We start from the raw sequence: 19,516 nt of genomic DNA, 5'->3' as shown, positions 1-19,516 counted from the left end.
TTTCCTGTTAAATCAACAGAGAGTTGTTTGAGGATGTGTGCACTGTTAAAAGGAAACATTTAAGTAGAACCTGGAACCTGGAACCAGTTTTAGTTGGTTTTCCAGCTCTGTCGGGACCACTGTTGTCTTCTTCTACTGAATCAGTGGTCTGGTGAATCAGTGAATGAATCAGTGGTCTGGTGTCGTGGTGCAGACCTGAAGTGGGTATGCGCCTAACAGAATTCTGTGAATTCTGGGTTTCCTAATAACTACGCAGAGAACAATTTTCAGTCACACCTTTTGCATAATTTAAACTGGGTACATAATCAACATGTATGTCGGAGGCTGTTTCTAAACTCTTAGGGTCCCTACCCGCAGGCTCTCCAGAGTAAGCATGGCTTTGAGCAGTCTGCACACATTGTCCAAGACTGAGACACAGACACGTGAAACACGCGAGTGCAACACCGATAAGAACGTCAATTACACGTCACATGATAAAACCCGGGAAACATCTGATCGGCTGTTTGCGCGTTTATTGATTTATTTTCTGACGGGATGTAGACTACACAACTTTGGAAAGAACCGTTTGCTACGTCATTCCATAAATAACTTTTTAAATAAATCTATAATAGCTGGCCCTATAGAGTGCAGTAAATAGACCTGGATTAAGCATTCAATCAGTAAATCAAACTACGCTCAGATGACCCCAGTTTTTCTGGTCACATCGTTCTAAATGATAGAAAAAAATAAGAGGGGAAAAAAAAAACACAGTGGAAGTTAAATGGTGCTCGCATCCATAGCGGTGTTAAGCGCGACCTGTTACAACTAGGAGCGGGGCTCCGCGGCGGGGTTTCGGAGGAGGATGGCTGGTAACCAGCGCCAAGGTCATCGCTTTCGCAGCCGCCCGGCATGCATCACGAGGAAGAGTGCGAGACTGCACGTACACATCAGCGGGGCACGCTCCATTCCGCCGCGCGCTCACTTCCCCCGTCCACTTCCAGGGGGGAGGCTACAAGTGACGCGCGTGCCTACGTAATATGAGTGGCAGCTGCAGAGACGACCGCTCGCGATTACGGGGCATCCGTGTGGAAACGGCCCCGAATCCGCTACTGAGCACGTTCCAGCAGAGAGAAGGTTTATTTGTTTATTTACTTTTATTTTAATCTTATATTAAGAAAATTTACATTGTGGTCTCCCATGATTTCCCAAGAGACTGTATTGAGGAGAGGAGTGTAGAAGGTAAAGGGGATTTATATTCTAGGAATAACCCCCCCCCCCCCCCCCCCCCCCCCCCGCCAAGTTTAACTTCACTAACATCCCACAAAGTAAAATAATACCCTCATCCTTATGCATAGGGTATTTATAAAACTGCAAGATAATTATTCTTATATTTAGCCATTAGCCTTAATGGACACATTAGGCCTATTTGATTAATTGAGTTTATCTGAATGGAGCTTGTCATTGCAATGTAAAAAATGTCAAAACATTAATGCAATTCCAACTGCCCCTTCAGTATTAATGCATAAATAGAGAAACGGAAGCCTCTCTGCTCCACCTTGTTCAACCCCTGCCGTCTGGCAGACAACTATCAAAACCAATACAAAACCCTCCCAACCGGACACCTGTACTGCGTTTGACCCCGGGGCTATGCCTCCCACTTTAGCCTACAACTTAGCATGTCACCTCACTTTAAGCCATAACTCTACAGCTGCAACGGTCAACGTGTCGTGCCAGCTAGAGTTAGCCTGCATCCTATGCACAAACACCTGTCACGTACTGTAATAACCTATTATATATATATATAACAGAAGATCATATGTGTCCCCAGACCATGCTCATATACACACAAACAATGTTGCTGTTTAAACCTCTGCTGTACATAACGTTTATTTTAAACTGGGTGGTCACTAGAAAGCCCTTAAGAGGAGAACTGCTAAAATGAAAGCGAACCATCCATTAACACCTGCCCCGAATGCTGCGTTGTTTAATGTAAAAATCGTTTTTGTTTGTTAATGTAATTTTGCATTAGCATTTCTTCATCGATCATGGGGGTTCCTGCGTCAGTTTCGTGTTGGACATTTCTATTGGACAGATTACGTATTTTCTTTACTTTTTTTGTTGAAGTTACAAAGTCTTCACAACATTCTCTGACAGAGAGCTCTTTTGTCTCACACACTGTGCGACACAAACTTGTTGAGATTTTAGCAGAGATTTTAGTCAAAGGTGTAGGCGTCGACAGAGACTTGAGACTGGGGGTCGAGGCCCCCCAGGAGAACAGCAAAAAGGAAAAAGAACAAACCGTCCATTACGGCCAGCACTAAATGTGGAATTTTTTAATGCAGAAGTCATTTTTAGTTTGTTTTTAAGGAACATTACATTAGTATTTGTTCATCAGTCATCAGGGTTCCTCTGCTAGCTTAATGGTATTTTCACTAGCATGTCAATGTGATTTTATTTCAGACAGTTGTAACAGGTAAAAGAATAGAACAAAATAGACTTTATTGTCATTGTACAATGAAATTCAGTGTGCTTTCTCTGCTGAGCTACTTAGTATATATATATATATATATATATATATATATATATATATATATATATATATATATATATACACACACACAAAATATATATAGGTGGTGAAGCAAGGTAGTATAAAAATATATAAAATAAAATATAATACAAAGTAGTCCAGTGGTGAAAGTGCATAGGTGCCTTGCTTTCATATGTGCATATGGGCATACAGGAAATATGAGATATGAATAAATGTGTAAGGTAGGTAGTAAAATGCTTTGAGAGGGGAAACGTGGCAGTAACAATGCGGTACTAAACTATGTGGTACTGAACAATGCAGTACTGAACTATGCGGTACTGAATGACGCAGTACTGAACGATGCGGTACTGAACTATGTGGTACTAAACAATGCGGTACTGAATGATGTGGTATTGAACGATGTAGTATTGGAACTATGTGGTACTGAACTATACGGTACTGAATGATGCGGTACTGAACTATGTGGTACTGAACAATGCGGTACAGAACGATGCAGTACTGAGCTATGCAGTACTGAACTATGCGGTACTGAATGACGCAGTACTGAACGATGCGGTACTGAACTATGTGGTACTGAACAATGCGGTATCTGAATGATGTGGTACTGAATGATGTAGTATTGAACTATGCGGTACTGAACTATACGGTACTGAATGATGCGGTACCGAACTACGTGGTAATGAACAATGCGGTACTGAACGATGCAGTACTGAACGATGCAGTACTGAGCGACAGTGACCAGGCTAAGATTCCAGTATGAGCTGTGCTAACAACAATATCAGTGTTCAGTAGCGACACCATCAACCATGTAGTAAACCATGTAGTAACGTCAGATGCTACCAAGGTGGACAATGTGCAAAAAGATGATATATATTCAACTATACAATACTATGCATAATATACATTACAAAAATGCATACATTATGTATCCTCTGTACTTTTATGTTGAAGTTACACAGTCATCAGCTGCATTCGCTGACGCAGGGATCCTGTCTCACTCAGCGCGACACAAACTGGTGAAGATTTTAGCAAAGCAGTGCAGAGCGATCGGTAATGATCGCCATGAAACGTTAAATCCTTCAGACTTAAATTGTTGTTCAGGTTTCAGGGCTGTTATACGGCAGGAGCACCTCTCCCAGGTCCTAGTGCCTCCCCTTTTTTCTCTCAGTATTTTGTGACTTTTGAGACACAGCCCCACTAAAACAGTTCCTAATGACAACCCTGATTTTGTTTTATTGATTTATTTATTACTTGATTTTATTAACGCTAGGTTATTCCATATTCTGTGTACTCAGTGTGGGCTATGTCTGTAAATAGGTCGGTCTATTTGGAATGGTACGTGTGCACTGAGACAGGTTCCCTGAATGTGTAATGTAAAACTGATAACTGATTCTGAGAAGTGTGGGAGTGATTCTGCGAAGTGTGGCAACCCTGCTGTAATCCTGAGTAGAGAACCGCAAAGGAGTTCATCAGTCTGTAAAGACGGCATGGCCAGAAATAGCCCAGAAGATGACGGACAGCACGTTTAGGCGTCCAGCTTCTTATGCACACAAATCACAGTTCTTTTTATAGGCATTACAGATGAATAATAAAGCTTGTTAAATCCTGAGATTACCTCGGGGAGGCTTTTGCCAAAAATAAAAAAGAAAATGCTACAAAAACAATGTATTAAAATAAAGTTAAATATAGTTGATTTAAATAGTATACTAAATTTGAATAAAACAAACCAAAAATTAAATATATAAAAGTTAAAATAAATATAATTAATAAAATATATAAAGTGTTGAGCTCAAAGAGGAAAACAATAAAAGAATAAATAAAACATTGAAAGAAATAAAAGTGCACTGTAGATTTTAAGATTAAGAGGTGTTATTCTGTTACTCATAAGTGTCTTGTGTTAAGATTAAGAGCTGTTATTCTGTTACTCATAACTGCCTTGTGTTAAGATTAAGAGCTGTTATTCTGTTACTCATAAGTGTCTTGTGTTAAGATTAAGAGCTGTTATTCTGTTACTCATAACTGTCTTGTGTTAAGATTATGGAATGTTATTCTGTTACTCATAACTGCCTTGTGTTAAGATTAAGAGCTGTTATTCTGTTACTCATAAATGTCTTGTGTTAAGATTAAGAGCTGTTATTCTGTTACTCATAAGTGTCTTGTGTTAAGATTATGGAATGTTATTCTGTTACTCATAACTGCCTTGTGTTAAGATTAAGAGCTGTTATTCTGTTACTCATAAGTGTCTTGTGTTAAGATTAAGAGCTGTTATTCTGTTACTCATAAATGTCTTGTGTTAAGATTAAGAGCTGTTATTCTGTTACTCATAACTGTCTTGTGTTAAGATTATGGAATGTTATTCTGTTACTCATAACTGCCTTGTGTTAAGATTAAGAGCTGTTATTCTGTTACTCATAAGTGTCTTGTGTTAAGATTATGGAATGTTATTCTGTTACTCATAAGTGTCTTGTGTTAAGATTAAGAGCTGTTATTCTGTTACTCATAAGTGTCTTGTGTTAAGATTAAGAGCTGTTATTCTGTTACTCATAAGTTTCTTGTGTTAAGATTAAGAGCTGTTATTCTGTTACTCATAAGTGTCTTGTGTTAAGATTTAGAGGTGTTATTCTGTTACTCATAACTGTCTTGTGTTAAGATTATGGAATGTTATTCTGTTACTCATAACTGCCTTGTGTTAAGATTAAGAGCTGTTATTCTGTTACTCATAAGTGTCTTGTGTTAAGATTTAGAGGTGTTATTCTGTTACTCATAACTGTCTTGTGTTAAGATTAAGAGGTGTTATTCTGTTACTCATAACTGTCTTGTGTTAAGATTAAGAGCTGTTATTCTGTTACTCATAACTGTCTTGTGTTAAGATTATGGAATGTTATTCTGTTACTCATAACTGTCTTGTGTTAAGATTAAGGGATATTATTCTGTTACTCATAACTACCTTGTGTTAAGATTAAGGGATGACTTGCTTTGGTATGTTTGTGGGTTTTTTTTGCCTTGAGTACAGTATTCAATACAAATAAATGCGACTTGAGTACTCATGTAGTAATATGTGTTACAAAACTCAACAGAGTCAAGGTTATCTTTTAACATTACTGTTGTTTAAACAAACCACATGAAAGGCTGCACTACTTGTATTACCTATATGAGGCACTCTCACAGTTACGTCAGCTCAAGGCAAGTAGAACACAGGTTACAGAGTGGACAAAACACACACACACACACACACACACACACACACACACACACACACACACACACACACACACACCAAGCCACCTACACTTTACTATCAACCTATACAATATTCTTGTACTAAATTGCACACTAGATACATTGCACCATTGTTACAGGCATGTCTCAGTGTTAACCAAAAATGAAATGCATAATACATGTTTTCAAGGTACATACACAATTGTCACTTATTTCAAATGAGTAATTTCAGAACACCACCAGATAACACTTATAACAAAACTAACAATACCACACAACACATGAACCAAACAAAAGTAATAATTTATTGTACCTTTATCAAATTTAGCTGATATTAATTGGGGTTAATATCAGTGTGGTGATGTACAAAAGTCAGTCTGAGATAAGTGCTCTTTGGACACAACTCTAAAGATATGGCCAGTTTTAGTATATAGTTACAGTAAACAATTATTAATATCATAACATCCGATCATCTCTACAGAATAAAGGTATAAAAATAAAAGTCCCTGGTGACCTTTGTGCCTGAGGGGGTAAAAAACAAAACAGTCACTTTTATGTCACTTTTCTGGGGGCATTTGGTATCTCTCAGCCCACTTTTAAATATTTGAATCATACGCAATGACTAGACCATTAAGAAGCTAAAAATAAACTAACAGGATTAAATGAATTCTGCAAATGTATCCCAATTGAAATCCTGGCAAAGAAAAACACTCTAGAACAGATTTTACGTTCAATATGTTCATTATTTATTAGAAAAATGCTTCACAGCAATGTGTGCATGAGAACTTAAAAACAAAACCCTCAGGGGGCGCCACACCTGAACGCGTGACTCTTAAGAGACATCAAACTGGCACTCTCTACATCACCACTCACAATTTTCAGCTAGCTACACTGGATTTAACTCCATGCCCTTTTGTAAGTAAAAGCCATAGGTTAACTACGCAAAGTGATTTGAAGATGCACTGGGAGAATAGGTTAAGTAGCCAAGTTTTGCTATATTTTTTCTCTTTCTGTTAAAGTCTACAAGCTGGACTCACTTGAACCGTCTTCCTTGCATAGAAGGGGCTACAAATGTACAGTACCAGACAAACATTTGGACACACTGGACTGAAAACATTTTTCATAGTCTTAAAGGCATTTTGTTTATGCTTAAATATGATTTTAAGGCAAATATATACAGTGAAAGTTATTCACTGCAGTTATTCATCTGGAATCTTATACATATGGAATCTCTACATCTGTTACTACAGTACATTGCAGTTACTCACCCAGAATCTTTTTTGGTTATAGAGTCAGAGGACCTCTGTCCAAACCATCCTGTTTCTCTGGAAACCTTGTGTACTTCACTAGAATTTTGAATAAATGCATATTTGTCTATCTAGCTATCTATAATAATAAGAAATTTATAAATTAGAAATTATAACTTAATGTATTTATAACTTTACTCATCCTGTCATTGTTTTTATACCTGCATTTATTTTCTACAATAGAAAACAGTACAAATAAAGTCTGACAAATCTTCAAATTTCTTAAGGGCATACAGAGAAATCGAGGAATTAAATCAAATTTGAACAAACTTTTATATTGTGTCAATGCTCAGTGCCTATCCCTCCAGAAAATGTGCTGGCGCTCTGGACTCTGCTACCATCTAGTGGTTGTGAAGAGTCAATACATTATCGTCATATGCACAGTTGCACTGTACAATCAAGTTCTTATTTTACACGTCCTACTAGCGATCAATAAAAATAAATAAATAAATAAATAAAAACAAGAAACAATAAAAACACCTCTGCACTATATGTTATAAATATTCATACTACATAAATTCAAAAAAATAACATCACAGAACCTTCGGTAGCCTAAATCACGCAAAAATGTTAAATACAACAGGCTAAAATCAAACCTCTGAAACCAAACCACATTACCAGAGTGTTTGTAAGCCTTGGTTTGTATGACAGGCTGTCATAATCAAGACTTTGAGAGTACCCAGACCTTTACAGAACCTGAAGGTCATTGAAGGTTAGCTAATAAAAAAAGGGCTTGAAACATTCAACTTCAGTCCTCTTTCTTGCAGACAAACCTGACTTCAGGGTTCATCCACAGCCTTTAACATGTATAAACCCCAATCCCAAGACAGCGCTTAAGCTCTGTAGTGCCCCGTCCAGCTGTTCGGCGGCTGCAGTCTACAGCGGCAGCCCTACTGGACAGGGAGACGACTTCACACATCCTCCTGCACCACGTCAAACCTCACAGAAGAGACAAACACACCTCACGCTACCAATATAAGTTCTGTTTATTTCACTTTCATTTTGTTTCAAATCATGATCCAATTTGGAGAAAAGTAGAACATCATGTCATTAAACAGATACAGTGTTTCATTATCTCATTAAAAAAAAGAAAAAAAAAACCCTGGACAAAATGCAAAATACCCTGTGAATAAATAGCATAGTTTAGAAGCCCCAGTTTAAAATGGAGGCAAAGCAGACAACATATAGAGCCAATTGAAAAAGATGGCAGGTCTCGGCTGGCCAGTAGAGTGAAGGCTGATTACCACGACATACATTAACCAGGCTGAAGTTACGTCATGTAAACACAATTAGACCACACTCCTCAGTCTTCCCAGGTCTGTACAAACACAGTGAAGGATGTGGTTAGGAGTCAGTACCGCCGTAGGTCTGTATCCATGGAGACAACCTATCCAGACATACTCTAAGAGGAACCAGACAACGGCACCGCAAGGCAGCTTGGGAACACACAACAGTGGAGTGAAGGCAACTCAGAAGTGAGCATAGCCGCTCGGAGTGCTGTGGTTATGACAGTGTTGTGGTTTTGACAGTGATGATGCAAACTGTGTGATACATTAAAGTAAACCAAAACAAACAAACAAACAAAGTTTTTTAAAAAATGATAATAATAATAATTGGTGGGGGGATTCAGGTCAGCAAAAATCAAAACAAACAAACAAACAAACAAAAACAAACAAACATTCTTAGCAGTGACATTGATTAGTGTAAGACGTTGGGGTCCCTGTGCAGCATGTACCAACTCCACAGTTCAGGAGACTGGACATGGAGCGGAGTCATGGGGCGGAGTCTCTCTAACACCACTGTCCGAGAGGGGAACAATACTGCTGCAGGTTGGACAAAATCTGAAACACGACAGGACAAACAAGGACAAGAATGAGACAGAATTACTCAAACATTTAACTGTGCTACCTTCCCCAATGCAGACGAGAAAGTAGCTTTTATTCAAATTTCTAGTTGCTCAACAATCAAATCCAGTTGGACGTAGAGCACGGTCTCCCCTAGAAGCAGGAATCTGCACACCAACACTGTCAGAGGAGTCGTACAGCGGAAGCCGAGTGTGGTCAAGAGAGGATGGGCACTTCCGCACAGGCAGTTAGGGAACAGAGGGGCACATACACACCGCCAGCTGCAGAGCCTTAGTCGTCTGTAGCAGACATCCCTTTGACTGGGTCCTTTTCTCTCATCTGGAGGCAGAGCATAAGGGAACAGGCGTAAGGCGTAGGTCAAGGCCTACATGCTGAAAGCCTTCAGCATGCTATAGTGTTAATGTCTCAAGGGCTTTGATGAGCACAGCACTCAGGTTAGTTGATAAATGATGAATACAACATGGAAATATATCACTAATCAATAATGTTTTGGGAACGACACTCAAATGGCCATCAGTTAAAAAGCCATTTCATTAATAAAGGACCTTATCAAGTTCCTTCTGTGTCTCGTCTTCCATCCGCCGAATGTCCTCCATCGTCAAATCAACCCACTTATCAATCCAACAGAAGAGCTGTCTGTGGAAGTTGGTAAACAGACGCTTCTCTTGCTGGGAATCACAAGACACGCGCACACACACGCACAGGCGCAGACATGTGCACGCACGCACGCAGACACGCGCACGCATGTGAATGAAAAGCCTCTATAAGCCTCTACGATGCAGGACCTGCACAATCCACCTCCTACCTTGTGGATGAAGCCCTCTACTTTGTTCTGCAAGCCAAACCACTTGAACTTCACAGTGACGAGTTTGTAGGCACACATGTGAGGGCAGTCAGCCTTCTGATGAAGCTCCATCTACAGCAGAGCAACACACAGCTGGAGGTTGGACTCAGAGTGAACGCTTGGGAACCTTTCCACCACTACACATCATGCCTTAGTTCATGACAGAAAGGTTAACACGCAGCCTGCATACCTTCCAGTCCGACCCTAAAGGTTAATGTGCACACCACATACCTTCCAGGCAGGCCCTAAAGGTCCACGTCCGGTTTTTGCTGACTTGAACGTAGCTGGGTCCTCCTCTGGTTTATAGTCCTGTGGAAAGACGAAGCAGGAATGAGAGGGAAAGGACCAAATCTACAAGGAGTCAAAGGTCCCTCTGTGCAGCGGACAAGCTCGGGCTAGCTGTGCGGGACACGAGAAAGAACCAGGAGATTTGAGAAAATAATAGCCAAGACATGACTCATTTGAAGTTCCATGTATGAAACACACATGTGCCAACACCTGCCAAGGAACAGACATACGGCACACGGAAGCTTGCTGATCTAGATTTTCCTGATGTTCTCATGGAAAAAATGCACAAGTTCTACTACAGAAGAATCTCTGACACCACGTGACGAAACATTGTGCTGGACAGGGACACGTTTGTAGGCCTACATTCACATTTGAAGGCCGAAACAAAAGTAATGAAAAGTTCAGGAGTCCGGACGGCTCCGGACTCGTCGCTGATCAGTCAGTGTGCATGTGCAGTGAAAAGAACAGAAACCCACCCACTCACCTTAGTGTCTACCTGACTCCTGTCTGCAATGTTGATGTGGACAACCTCCACCTTTTTCCAGGCATCTGGGTCCAGCTTATGTACCTGTGCAAACCATGTTCAACACGGGACACAGCAGAGAGGACAGATGGTCTGTGGTTAACAGCATACAGTCTCCTTCCCTGTACATGTGCAGCACACTCTACCAAGCTTGTTAGGAAAACTCACGTTTTCCTGTTCACCAAAGTCAGGCTTGTGCCATGTCTCAATCTTGATCATGAAGTCATCCTTCATGTACTCGTTCTAGCAGGAGGGGACAAACACAGACACATACAGGTTGAGCTGGTTTTGTGTTTCATTTCATGGGAAGGTATGATAATCTAACATGCTCTGTTTACATATGCACAAACCTGGTATGTGTTTGGTTAATTATAAGAACCACAAACCAGAAATGATCGTGGGTGAAGTCAATGGTATATGACACTACTTACTGTGAGAACTACAGATGAAGATAGGAACAGCAGCACATGGAAAAGAAACAATTTAAAAGAGTTTAGTGTACACTTTGTGAAGACCTTTTTAATACATCTTATTTGTGCACTACCAAGCAACCTTGTTTAAGTGCATTTGTCATTTATGAATGTTGTAAATATCTATTTATTAACAGTACTTGTTTTTGGAGATACTTGGCAAGAAATATGTAGTGCGGTAGAGGCATTTACTAGTGTAGTGTACTATAGTGCAGTGTAGTGCGGTAGAGGCATTTACTAGTGTAGTGTACTATGGTGCAGTGTAGTGCGGTAGAGGCATTTACTAGTGTAGTGTACTATGGTGCAGTGTAGTGCGGTAGAGGCATTTACTAGTGTAGTGTACTATGGTGCAGTGTAGTGCGGTAGAGGCATTTACTAGTGTAGTGTACTATGGTGCAGTGTAGTGCGGTAGAGGCATTTACTAGTGTAGTGTACTATGGTGCAGTGTAGTGCGGTAGAGGCATTTACTAGTGTAGTGTACTATGGTGCAGTGTAGTGCGGTAGAGGCATTTACTAGTGTAGTGTACTATGGTGCAGTGTAGTGCGGTAGAGGCATTTACTAGTGTAGTGTACTATGGTGCAGTGTAGTGCGGTAGAGGCATTTACTAGTGTAGTGTACTATGGTGCAGTGTAGTGCGGTAGAGGCATTTACTAGTGTAGTGTACTATAGTGTAGTGCGGTAGAGGCATTTACTAGTGTAGTGTACTATAGTGTAGTGCGGTAGAGGCATTTACTAGTGTAGTGTACTATAGTGTAGTGTAGTACGGTAGAGGCATTTACTAGTGTAGTGTACTATAGTGTAGTGTAGTGCGGTAGAGGCATTTACTCGTGCGACAGTAGGGGTAAGCATTCCAGGCCTTCTCATGGATATTCAGAGCAGAGGACGGAGCGAGCACCCGTACAAATGTGGGTACTTTACTACACGAAAGATAGACAGACAGAGAGACATACCAGACAGAGAGCAAAAGAAACAGAGAGACAGAGAGAGAGCCATCAGAACAAATGACCATGGTTTGAGTGTTTATTTCCCCAGTCCGTGACTGAGGAGTTCTGTGTATTGCGCTGTGGACAGTGGTGCGTTTACCTGTGTAGGTGGTAAATCTTGTGCGTGTACTGCCCTTTCTCTCCATCCTCGTTCTCATACGGCTCGTTCTTCAGCACCTCCACCCCCTCTCCTCCACCAGTCTCATTTTTACTGGCCTCAGCCACCGAGTACAGCTGTCCCACCTGGTACTGTGTGTAGAAGAGTACAAACAGCACCGTTCTGTCCCTGTGCCCACAGCTCTGGCGGTTTTACAGTGCGCACCACACTTTGAGCAGTGCACCGTGGGAATGTTCTATACTGTAGCATGTGGTACACTCACAAAAAGGTGTCACGACAATGCATTTAAAGTTAAGATACTGCCCAAATCTAATGACATGTTGTGAATGCTCCGTCAGAGGGTTCTGCAGTAGCCTCCTAGTCTAGAGTAATGCCCAATGTGACCTCTGACCAGCAGTGTGCTGATCCATCACGTGCATTGATTAGCACGGATCTTGGGCTAATTCTACTGTGTGCACATCATAAAGTAACACTCCTAACAGGAAGGCCATTGATTCAAAAATCAGTGTCTGTGTGAACCTTGTGCTATTCGGTGTGAAATCTGTGTGACTATGTGAAGCCGCTGGCTACTCAAAGGAGCCTAATGCGCTTGTAAAATATCAAGATACTGAACTATCAAGCCACACCAGACTTGGAGTGGGCACGGACCTGCTTAACCTCACAGTCAGTGGGCCTTCACTGAGGACTCCACTTACATTTACCACTGTAAAGAATGACTAAGGAGTGGATCTGATTTACTGCTGGCTATTTTGATCCTGAGACTACGCACAAACAAGACACCCAGTCATACTGAGGGCCCTGTCTCTCAACAGTTTGTTAGGCTTGTACTCCAATTCGTATGCTGCACCTAGCTTTTGTGAGCCATCTGGTCTAGTTTAGGCAGGCCTTATGAAAATATGCCACAACACAGCCTAAACCAGAGCATTCTCACAATGTCAAACAATGAAAGACATCAAGTTATTCAGGTTGGAGACTGGCAGAATGACAGAACATTGATATTTAAAATGCTGCTACCAAGAGTAGGAGAGAGAAGGCGACTTCACGTCACCAAGTACAAAGTCTTTGTTGGATAAAGTATTTGTGCAAAAGAATTTGTGAAAAATTTCTCGATAAACTTAATGCCATTCATATCCAATTAGACCTGATGAAACCAGTTATGGCTGTGGAGCCGGTGACCAGGAGCTGCTGAAACCTGCTCATCTCTTCAGAGGTGTAACGCAAGTAACACAGCTACAGAAACACAGAGATGACATCCACATCTTAATTAGGCAAAGAAAACTAGCACTTACCTCTTCAACGGAAATTGGAAGGAGAACACGGCTGGAAGACAGAAGTAATCCATTAGAATCAGCGAAAACACAAGAAAGTGCACTTTAACCTAGTCATTAGTACAGGTAACCACCGTGACACTACGCCAGGTAGCCATGGCGTTTACTTGGACCGAGCGTGTTTTTAAAAAGCAGCCCCGTCGCGTTTGAAATCAAGTGGGAAATCCAATTATTATAAGTGCTGCCATTCCAGCTCCAGTGAAATTTTGACCATAAGGGGAAGTGGGCGCCCGATCAGTGTGTAGATCGTGATCCACAGCACTGGGGCCTGTTTAACGGCACGTTAATGCTTTAACATGTCCACAGATCGTGTCAGCATTCGAGATTAATCTAAAATAAAATCTCCGGGTCATAACTAAACACTTGGTCCGTGTGATGAGGAACACTATAGACACACACACCGCCTTACATGAACACACGCGTGACAGAATGGTGCCTGACATGTGACGGTCATCCACATACAAAACGAAGACATAACAGCTCGCCAATCTCAGCTAGCTAGGATCGTTAGTTAAGATCATCTGTTGGGCTCTCACTACTGCAGCGCTGGCTCTCTGTCTTATCTCACTTAGCCAGCTAATCTGATGATCAGATGTCAACAGCATCAACAGGCTAAAGTTAGTTCAGCTAGGCTAGGAGACAGCTCAGGTTCATCAGTGTCGCTTCGGCCTTAATCAACCCCTCGGTTTAACGTCAACCAGAAAACACGACAAAAACCTGCATTAAATAAAGCGTTTCCAGTCCTGTATCCCACCCAGCTAAGGCTAACCCACCGAGCAGGATAATCGAGCCATTTCTGCTGACGCCACCTCATATCTCAGCTAGCTAGGCTAGCTAGGTTAGCTAACAGCTAAGGACTGTTGACTAGGATATCTTACTCTCTTAAAAGCAGTTTTACTTACTATTCTTTAACAACCATCTTCTCGGCTTTGGTACTCGTCCGCAACATTCTCCGGTTCAAACTAAACTTCCCCCTCGTCGACTCTCCTCCGCCTTCAGAGTTTTCTCCTGACAAGTTCCTGGCTTTCTCGCTTCTTTAAACGCATTTCCTGAAAGGGGTCGAAGGGGCGGCAGAGTTGTCACGGCAACCACCCTCGCCTACTCGAGAACGCTCGCGGAGAACTCGCTCGCGATAGGACAGTGCGCGCAGTGCGGCGCTCACGCGTGCGAGCGCCACGCCTCGTGGTGTCAAACATCAGTTAAAGAGACGCAGGCCTGATGGTTGCCATGTGCTCTGATTTAATACCTAAAACAGTGCTCGTTAAAGAGACTCAGGCCTGATGGTTGCCATGTGCTCTGATTTAATACCTAAAACAGTGCTCGTTAAAGAGACTCCGGCCTGATGGTTGCCATGTGCTCTGATTTAATACCTAAAACAGTGCTCGTTAAAGAGACTCAGGCCTGATGGTTGCCATGCGCTCTGATTTAATACCTAAAACAGTGCTCGTTAAAGAGACTCAGGCCTGATGGTTGCCATGTGCTCTGATTTAATACCTAGAACAGTGCTCGTTAAAGAGACGCAGGCCTGATGGTTGCCATGTGCTCTGATTTAATACCTAAAACAGTGCTCGTTAAAGAGACTCAGGCCTGATGGTTGCCATGTGCTCTGATTTAATACCTAGAACAGTGCTAGTTAAAGAGCCGCAGGCCTGATGGTTGCCATGTACTGTGCTTTTAAACTTGTATGAACATTATTGGGTGGAGTGTATTTAATGCAGAACTTCAGTTTGAACCTGTTCCTGACTCCAACTACCCCATTGCCTCTGGCTATCTGAATACATATAGCAAACAGGTCTTACTGCATTCTCCATCTTGTACTGACAGTTTCAGAAAGATATGTTGCAATTCATTCCAGTCAGGTTTATAACAAGCCTTAGCTATAGGCACAGCACATATATCCTCAGCTCAAACATGTTTGAAATATTGAAAGATGTAGTTATTTCACTAATTATCTACTTACTGTGAGTTAGTGAAAGGTTTTACCTATAATATTTACTATATTAAGGCTATATCTTTAATCAGTTAAATGACATTTAAAGTCTATGTAGATAATTCATAGACTAGATTATCTGGGACATACTCAACACCCATTTGATTAGAAACCATTATTTATTTATTAGCAATACCTGGTAGATGTTCAGTTAGACAATATAACCCATGTATTACCACTGCAGCTTTTCATCAATAGTACGTTTCTGACCACCGTTGCATGGATATTTCTTTCACCACCCAGCAGTAATAACTCCAGCAGTAATAAATTCAGGAGTAATAACTCCAGGAGTAATAACTTCAGCAGTAATAATTCCAGGAGTAATAACTCTAGCAGTAATAAATCCAGGAGTAATAACTTCAACAGTAATGTAATATACTCATAGGACAATATCCACTACCATGTTAATGTCAGTGCTGTGATGAGAATGGTCTCTTATCCCAGTAATATCCATTCAGTGGTCTGACCATTGAAAAACCTAAAATGTTTCTACAAGACAGCTAATATAATGACCAGTGTATGTAGACGGTCTGATTGTAATAAAGCCAGTAGTGAATGCATATATGGGTTTGGTTGTATATGGGTATATATACCTTCAAACTCTATATTATTCGCTAGAGTTAGAACCTATGTATGTAGTATGTATGTTTAATATGTATGTAGTATGTATGTTTACTACGTATGTAGTATGTATGCTTACTTTTTATACTTAGTAACATTAGAAAATAATACATTAATAATACAGTAAGTTTTCATGATGTTCAGCACATGCAGTCAAGACACAGATGGACATAGGTAGACATTTTTATAGAAATTATTTTGAGTTTATGTTTATTTTTCATATATTTGATTTTCTGAACAGATAATACAAAAAATCAAGAATTGCTAAATATTGATATACATAACAGTAACAGGAAAAATACAATATTGAAACAAAGTATTTTAATGCACACAGAACAGAAATGATATACATTCAAGGCGAAACAGTTAACAAAAAATGCTACATTTAAATGTGTTGGGGGAACAATTACATTGTTGTATCAGCAGATATATATTTATTTATTTCTACACCCCTAGGACAAAAATATCATCTTTACACATTTGTAATTTTTATAATCAGTCTGTTTAATCAAATATACAGACTGTGGCAATTCAAGGTGATTATAATATGAACAAAGGATGAGATTTAAGGTATGGCAGTGAAGTGTTTTTTCTCCCAGTCTGAGGGCATGAAATTCCTACTGCCACATTCATTGCACTTCAGTACAGTACTGCGTTGATGTGAAGTTCCACCTGCAATACCTAAGCATGTTCAAGTAAAAACAGTCCAGCAGGGACTCAGGCACACCCTATAGCAAGCTAACCTCCTCTTAGAGAACATACTCATGCAAAGAAAAGCAAGAAGGGTGTAAGGTGTTAGGGTTAGGGTGCAAGACATGAGGGTTAGGGTGCAAGACGTTAGGGTTAGGCTGTAAGGTGTTAGGGTTAGGGTGTAAGATGGATTGAACCTGTTTAAGTGCACAGCTCTGTGTGATTAGCACAATGAGAATGTAACAGAGAGAGACTAAAATTGGTGACAGAAAATCACAGTGAAAGAACTCCAGTCAGGGAAAACACGGCTAGGCCGTAGGAGCTGTGGCAGCCTGCCTGGAGGTAGAGGACAGATGTGGAGAAACTGCACGGATACATTTCTGCCCAAATCCTCCAGGAGCCTGATTTAAACAAGGTGAGGTGTGCTAGTGTCAAACGTTTTTACCACAATACCCATTGACTAAGGCCCAAATAAGGGAGGTGTCTCTCTGTGACCCTCATATCACCGTACAGAGCTGGTCCCATGACAAAGAGGCCAGTCTAATTACAGAACGAACACGACAGGCATTTCTGTAGCAGGAGGGTTAACATCGTGAATGTGAGACTTTCATTTCAAATCTCATCTCAGATCACGTGACTGCTACGGGAGAGGGACACACAAGGGTGCGGAGGTAAATAAAGGAAGTTTAGCACTTCGGCACTGAGAGTACTTTGCGTCAGGTGTGGAGCTGAGCTCTTAAAGAAAGACACCGAGTCAACCGTACTAACAAACTGCACTCCAGCCTTAGAATCAGCTACAGGAACAAGGGTCAAGGCCAGAGGCATTCTGGGACGGAGACACAGCATTGTGGGACAGAGACTCAGCATTCTCAGGCAGCTTCTCACACTTTTTTGATGATCAAGAAAAAGTTTTTTGTTTTTTTTATTTAATACAATATTTCATTACTTCTCTACTGTACTGAAGTTGAACACTTGGCCATGATATATAGTGTAACTATTCCTGTAATTGTTTTTTCAAAGCACCATGTAGGTAAACACTAATGGACCAACCCATCTGAGCAGACACACGAATCTTGACTGCGTGTGTGGGTTTGATACGGCTGTGCTCAGGAACTATTATAGCGACAGAGGAGCTCCACGTGGACTAGCCGAAGTCTGCTGTGCTAACTACTCACTGAACACAGGAACGTGCACTCACAGATCACTATTTGCACACGCACACGCACGCACGCGCACGCACACGCACGCACACACACACACACACACACACACACACACAGTCGCAAGATGTAATACAACTTGAACTGAGACATATTTTAAGTAAATACATTTGATATGAACCATTACCGAGGTCTAACATTTCACAAATAAAACATATATAGAAACGTTATAAGAAAAACATTGGAACACACACCTAATGTTGTGCTAACAGGCTGTAGTAAAGCACTACAGGCAGAGTAGGTGGTTGTTAACACCCTGGTGAGCCATACAATACCTAGAGTTTCATACGTGTGCAATATGGCGTGGCACATTATTGCTAGTGAAGTTCAGTCTCTCTCATATTTGAATCTGATTGTATAATATTCTGCCCATTATTTTGTTATTTGCTGATGAGAGAACAAAATCAGATTCACATAAAGCAAAGCTTTTCAGCAATACAACTTAAGTGATCTGAATGGACTCAGTTCAACATAATATGCCCATGTGGCATTAGAATACATTAGAATATATTAGAATACATTAGAATACATAATAAGCATGTTGCCATGTAGTCCCTTTTACATGCTTGCTATGTCCTCATTTATTTGCGTAAGTTTATCTATTTGGTACTTTTTCAGACATTTCTGGTCCTGCACGCCAAGCCGAGAAAAGGCCCACGTATCTCGAGACTGCAGAAAGCCCGAAAGAAAAAAAACTAAACCCTAAACAAACTACTGTGTAACGCGCTTTGTTCTGACACGGTTTCATGCAGGTAGGTGCTGTTCCTCTCCAGAGAGCTCCGTTCATCAGGAAAGACCGCAGAGCTCTGGCCACACCAGGGTGGGAGGACTGATTGCACTGCTGGCTGCTCTTGCATTCTTGCATTCTCACAGAAACAGTGCGAGCATTGACCTGGGATCAGGTTCTGTGACTGTAGTATCCCTGTAAACAGGGGAGGGACCAGCAGTACCAGAGCTGGGAGGCCAAGTGACACTCCTCGCCGCCTGGGATGAGTCACGGGGACGAGTCACGGAGACGAGTCAGGGAGGGGGGGGGGGTGGGGGGTGAGTCATGCCCTCCGAACGGAGAGGATCCCCTGCTGTGTCTCCCTGTCTCTATAGCTGGAAGGACATGGAGCAAATTCAGAAAAATCCCGGAAAGAAGTAAAGGGCGAGACGGTGAGTCTTCCAGTCCATCGTGTCAGTGTTGTTCCTCTCTCTGGGTTTGTTGACCTGTACTGTGTGTGTGCATGTGTGTGTTCATGGCCCGTGTCCACTTTAGTGATGAGGGTAATATGAGCCCCTCAATGTGTCGCATGTGTGGAAGGTGGACATGCATGCGTGTGAGTGTGTGTGTGTGGAAGGTAGATGGTCCTGTCAGGTGCAGTGGTTTGGGCTTCACAGTGTTCAACCAGTGCACTCTAAGGGGTGTGTAAACATGTTTGTGGCACGCTGACAACTAGAGCTTTACTGCTATGGCTGGTGTGAGTGTGTGTGTGTGTGTGTGTGTGTGTGTGTGTGAGTGTGTGTGTGTGTGTGT

The 19,516-nt window shown here is 41.4% G+C and overlaps 1 protein-coding gene across 2 annotated transcripts; it reads right to left on the bottom strand.

The window, feature by feature from the left end:
• Positions 1-8,024: 8,024 nt before the first annotated feature.
• On the bottom strand, positions 8,025-14,585 carry pitpnaa (phosphatidylinositol transfer protein, alpha a). 2 transcript variants are annotated; one of them, XM_027029055.2, is made up of 12 exons: positions 14,379-14,585; positions 13,438-13,468; positions 12,131-12,279; positions 11,873-11,964; positions 11,008-11,015; positions 10,745-10,819; positions 10,538-10,621; positions 9,997-10,074; positions 9,727-9,837; positions 9,467-9,589; positions 9,172-9,239; positions 8,025-8,897 (listed from the first exon to the last, which is right to left on the bottom strand). In XM_027029055.2, exons 1-11 carry the CDS (start codon positions 14,423-14,425, stop codon positions 9,192-9,194), a joined length of 846 nt encoding a protein of 281 aa, XP_026884856.2. In that variant the 5' UTR covers positions 14,426-14,585; the 3' UTR covers positions 8,025-8,897; positions 9,172-9,191. The 2 variants fall into 2 exon arrangements, with proteins under 2 accessions (XP_026884856.2, XP_026884855.2); XM_027029054.2 differs by having other exon boundaries at positions 9,176-9,239; positions 14,379-14,583.
• Positions 14,586-19,516: the final 4,931 nt, after the last annotated feature.

The sequence above is a fragment of the Electrophorus electricus genome, chromosome 15 (assembly GCF_013358815.1).
Source record: "Electrophorus electricus isolate fEleEle1 chromosome 15, fEleEle1.pri, whole genome shotgun sequence".
Classification (NCBI taxonomy): domain Eukaryota; kingdom Metazoa; phylum Chordata; class Actinopteri; order Gymnotiformes; family Gymnotidae; genus Electrophorus; species Electrophorus electricus.
This window is presented reverse-complemented; position numbering and strand designations above follow the sequence as displayed.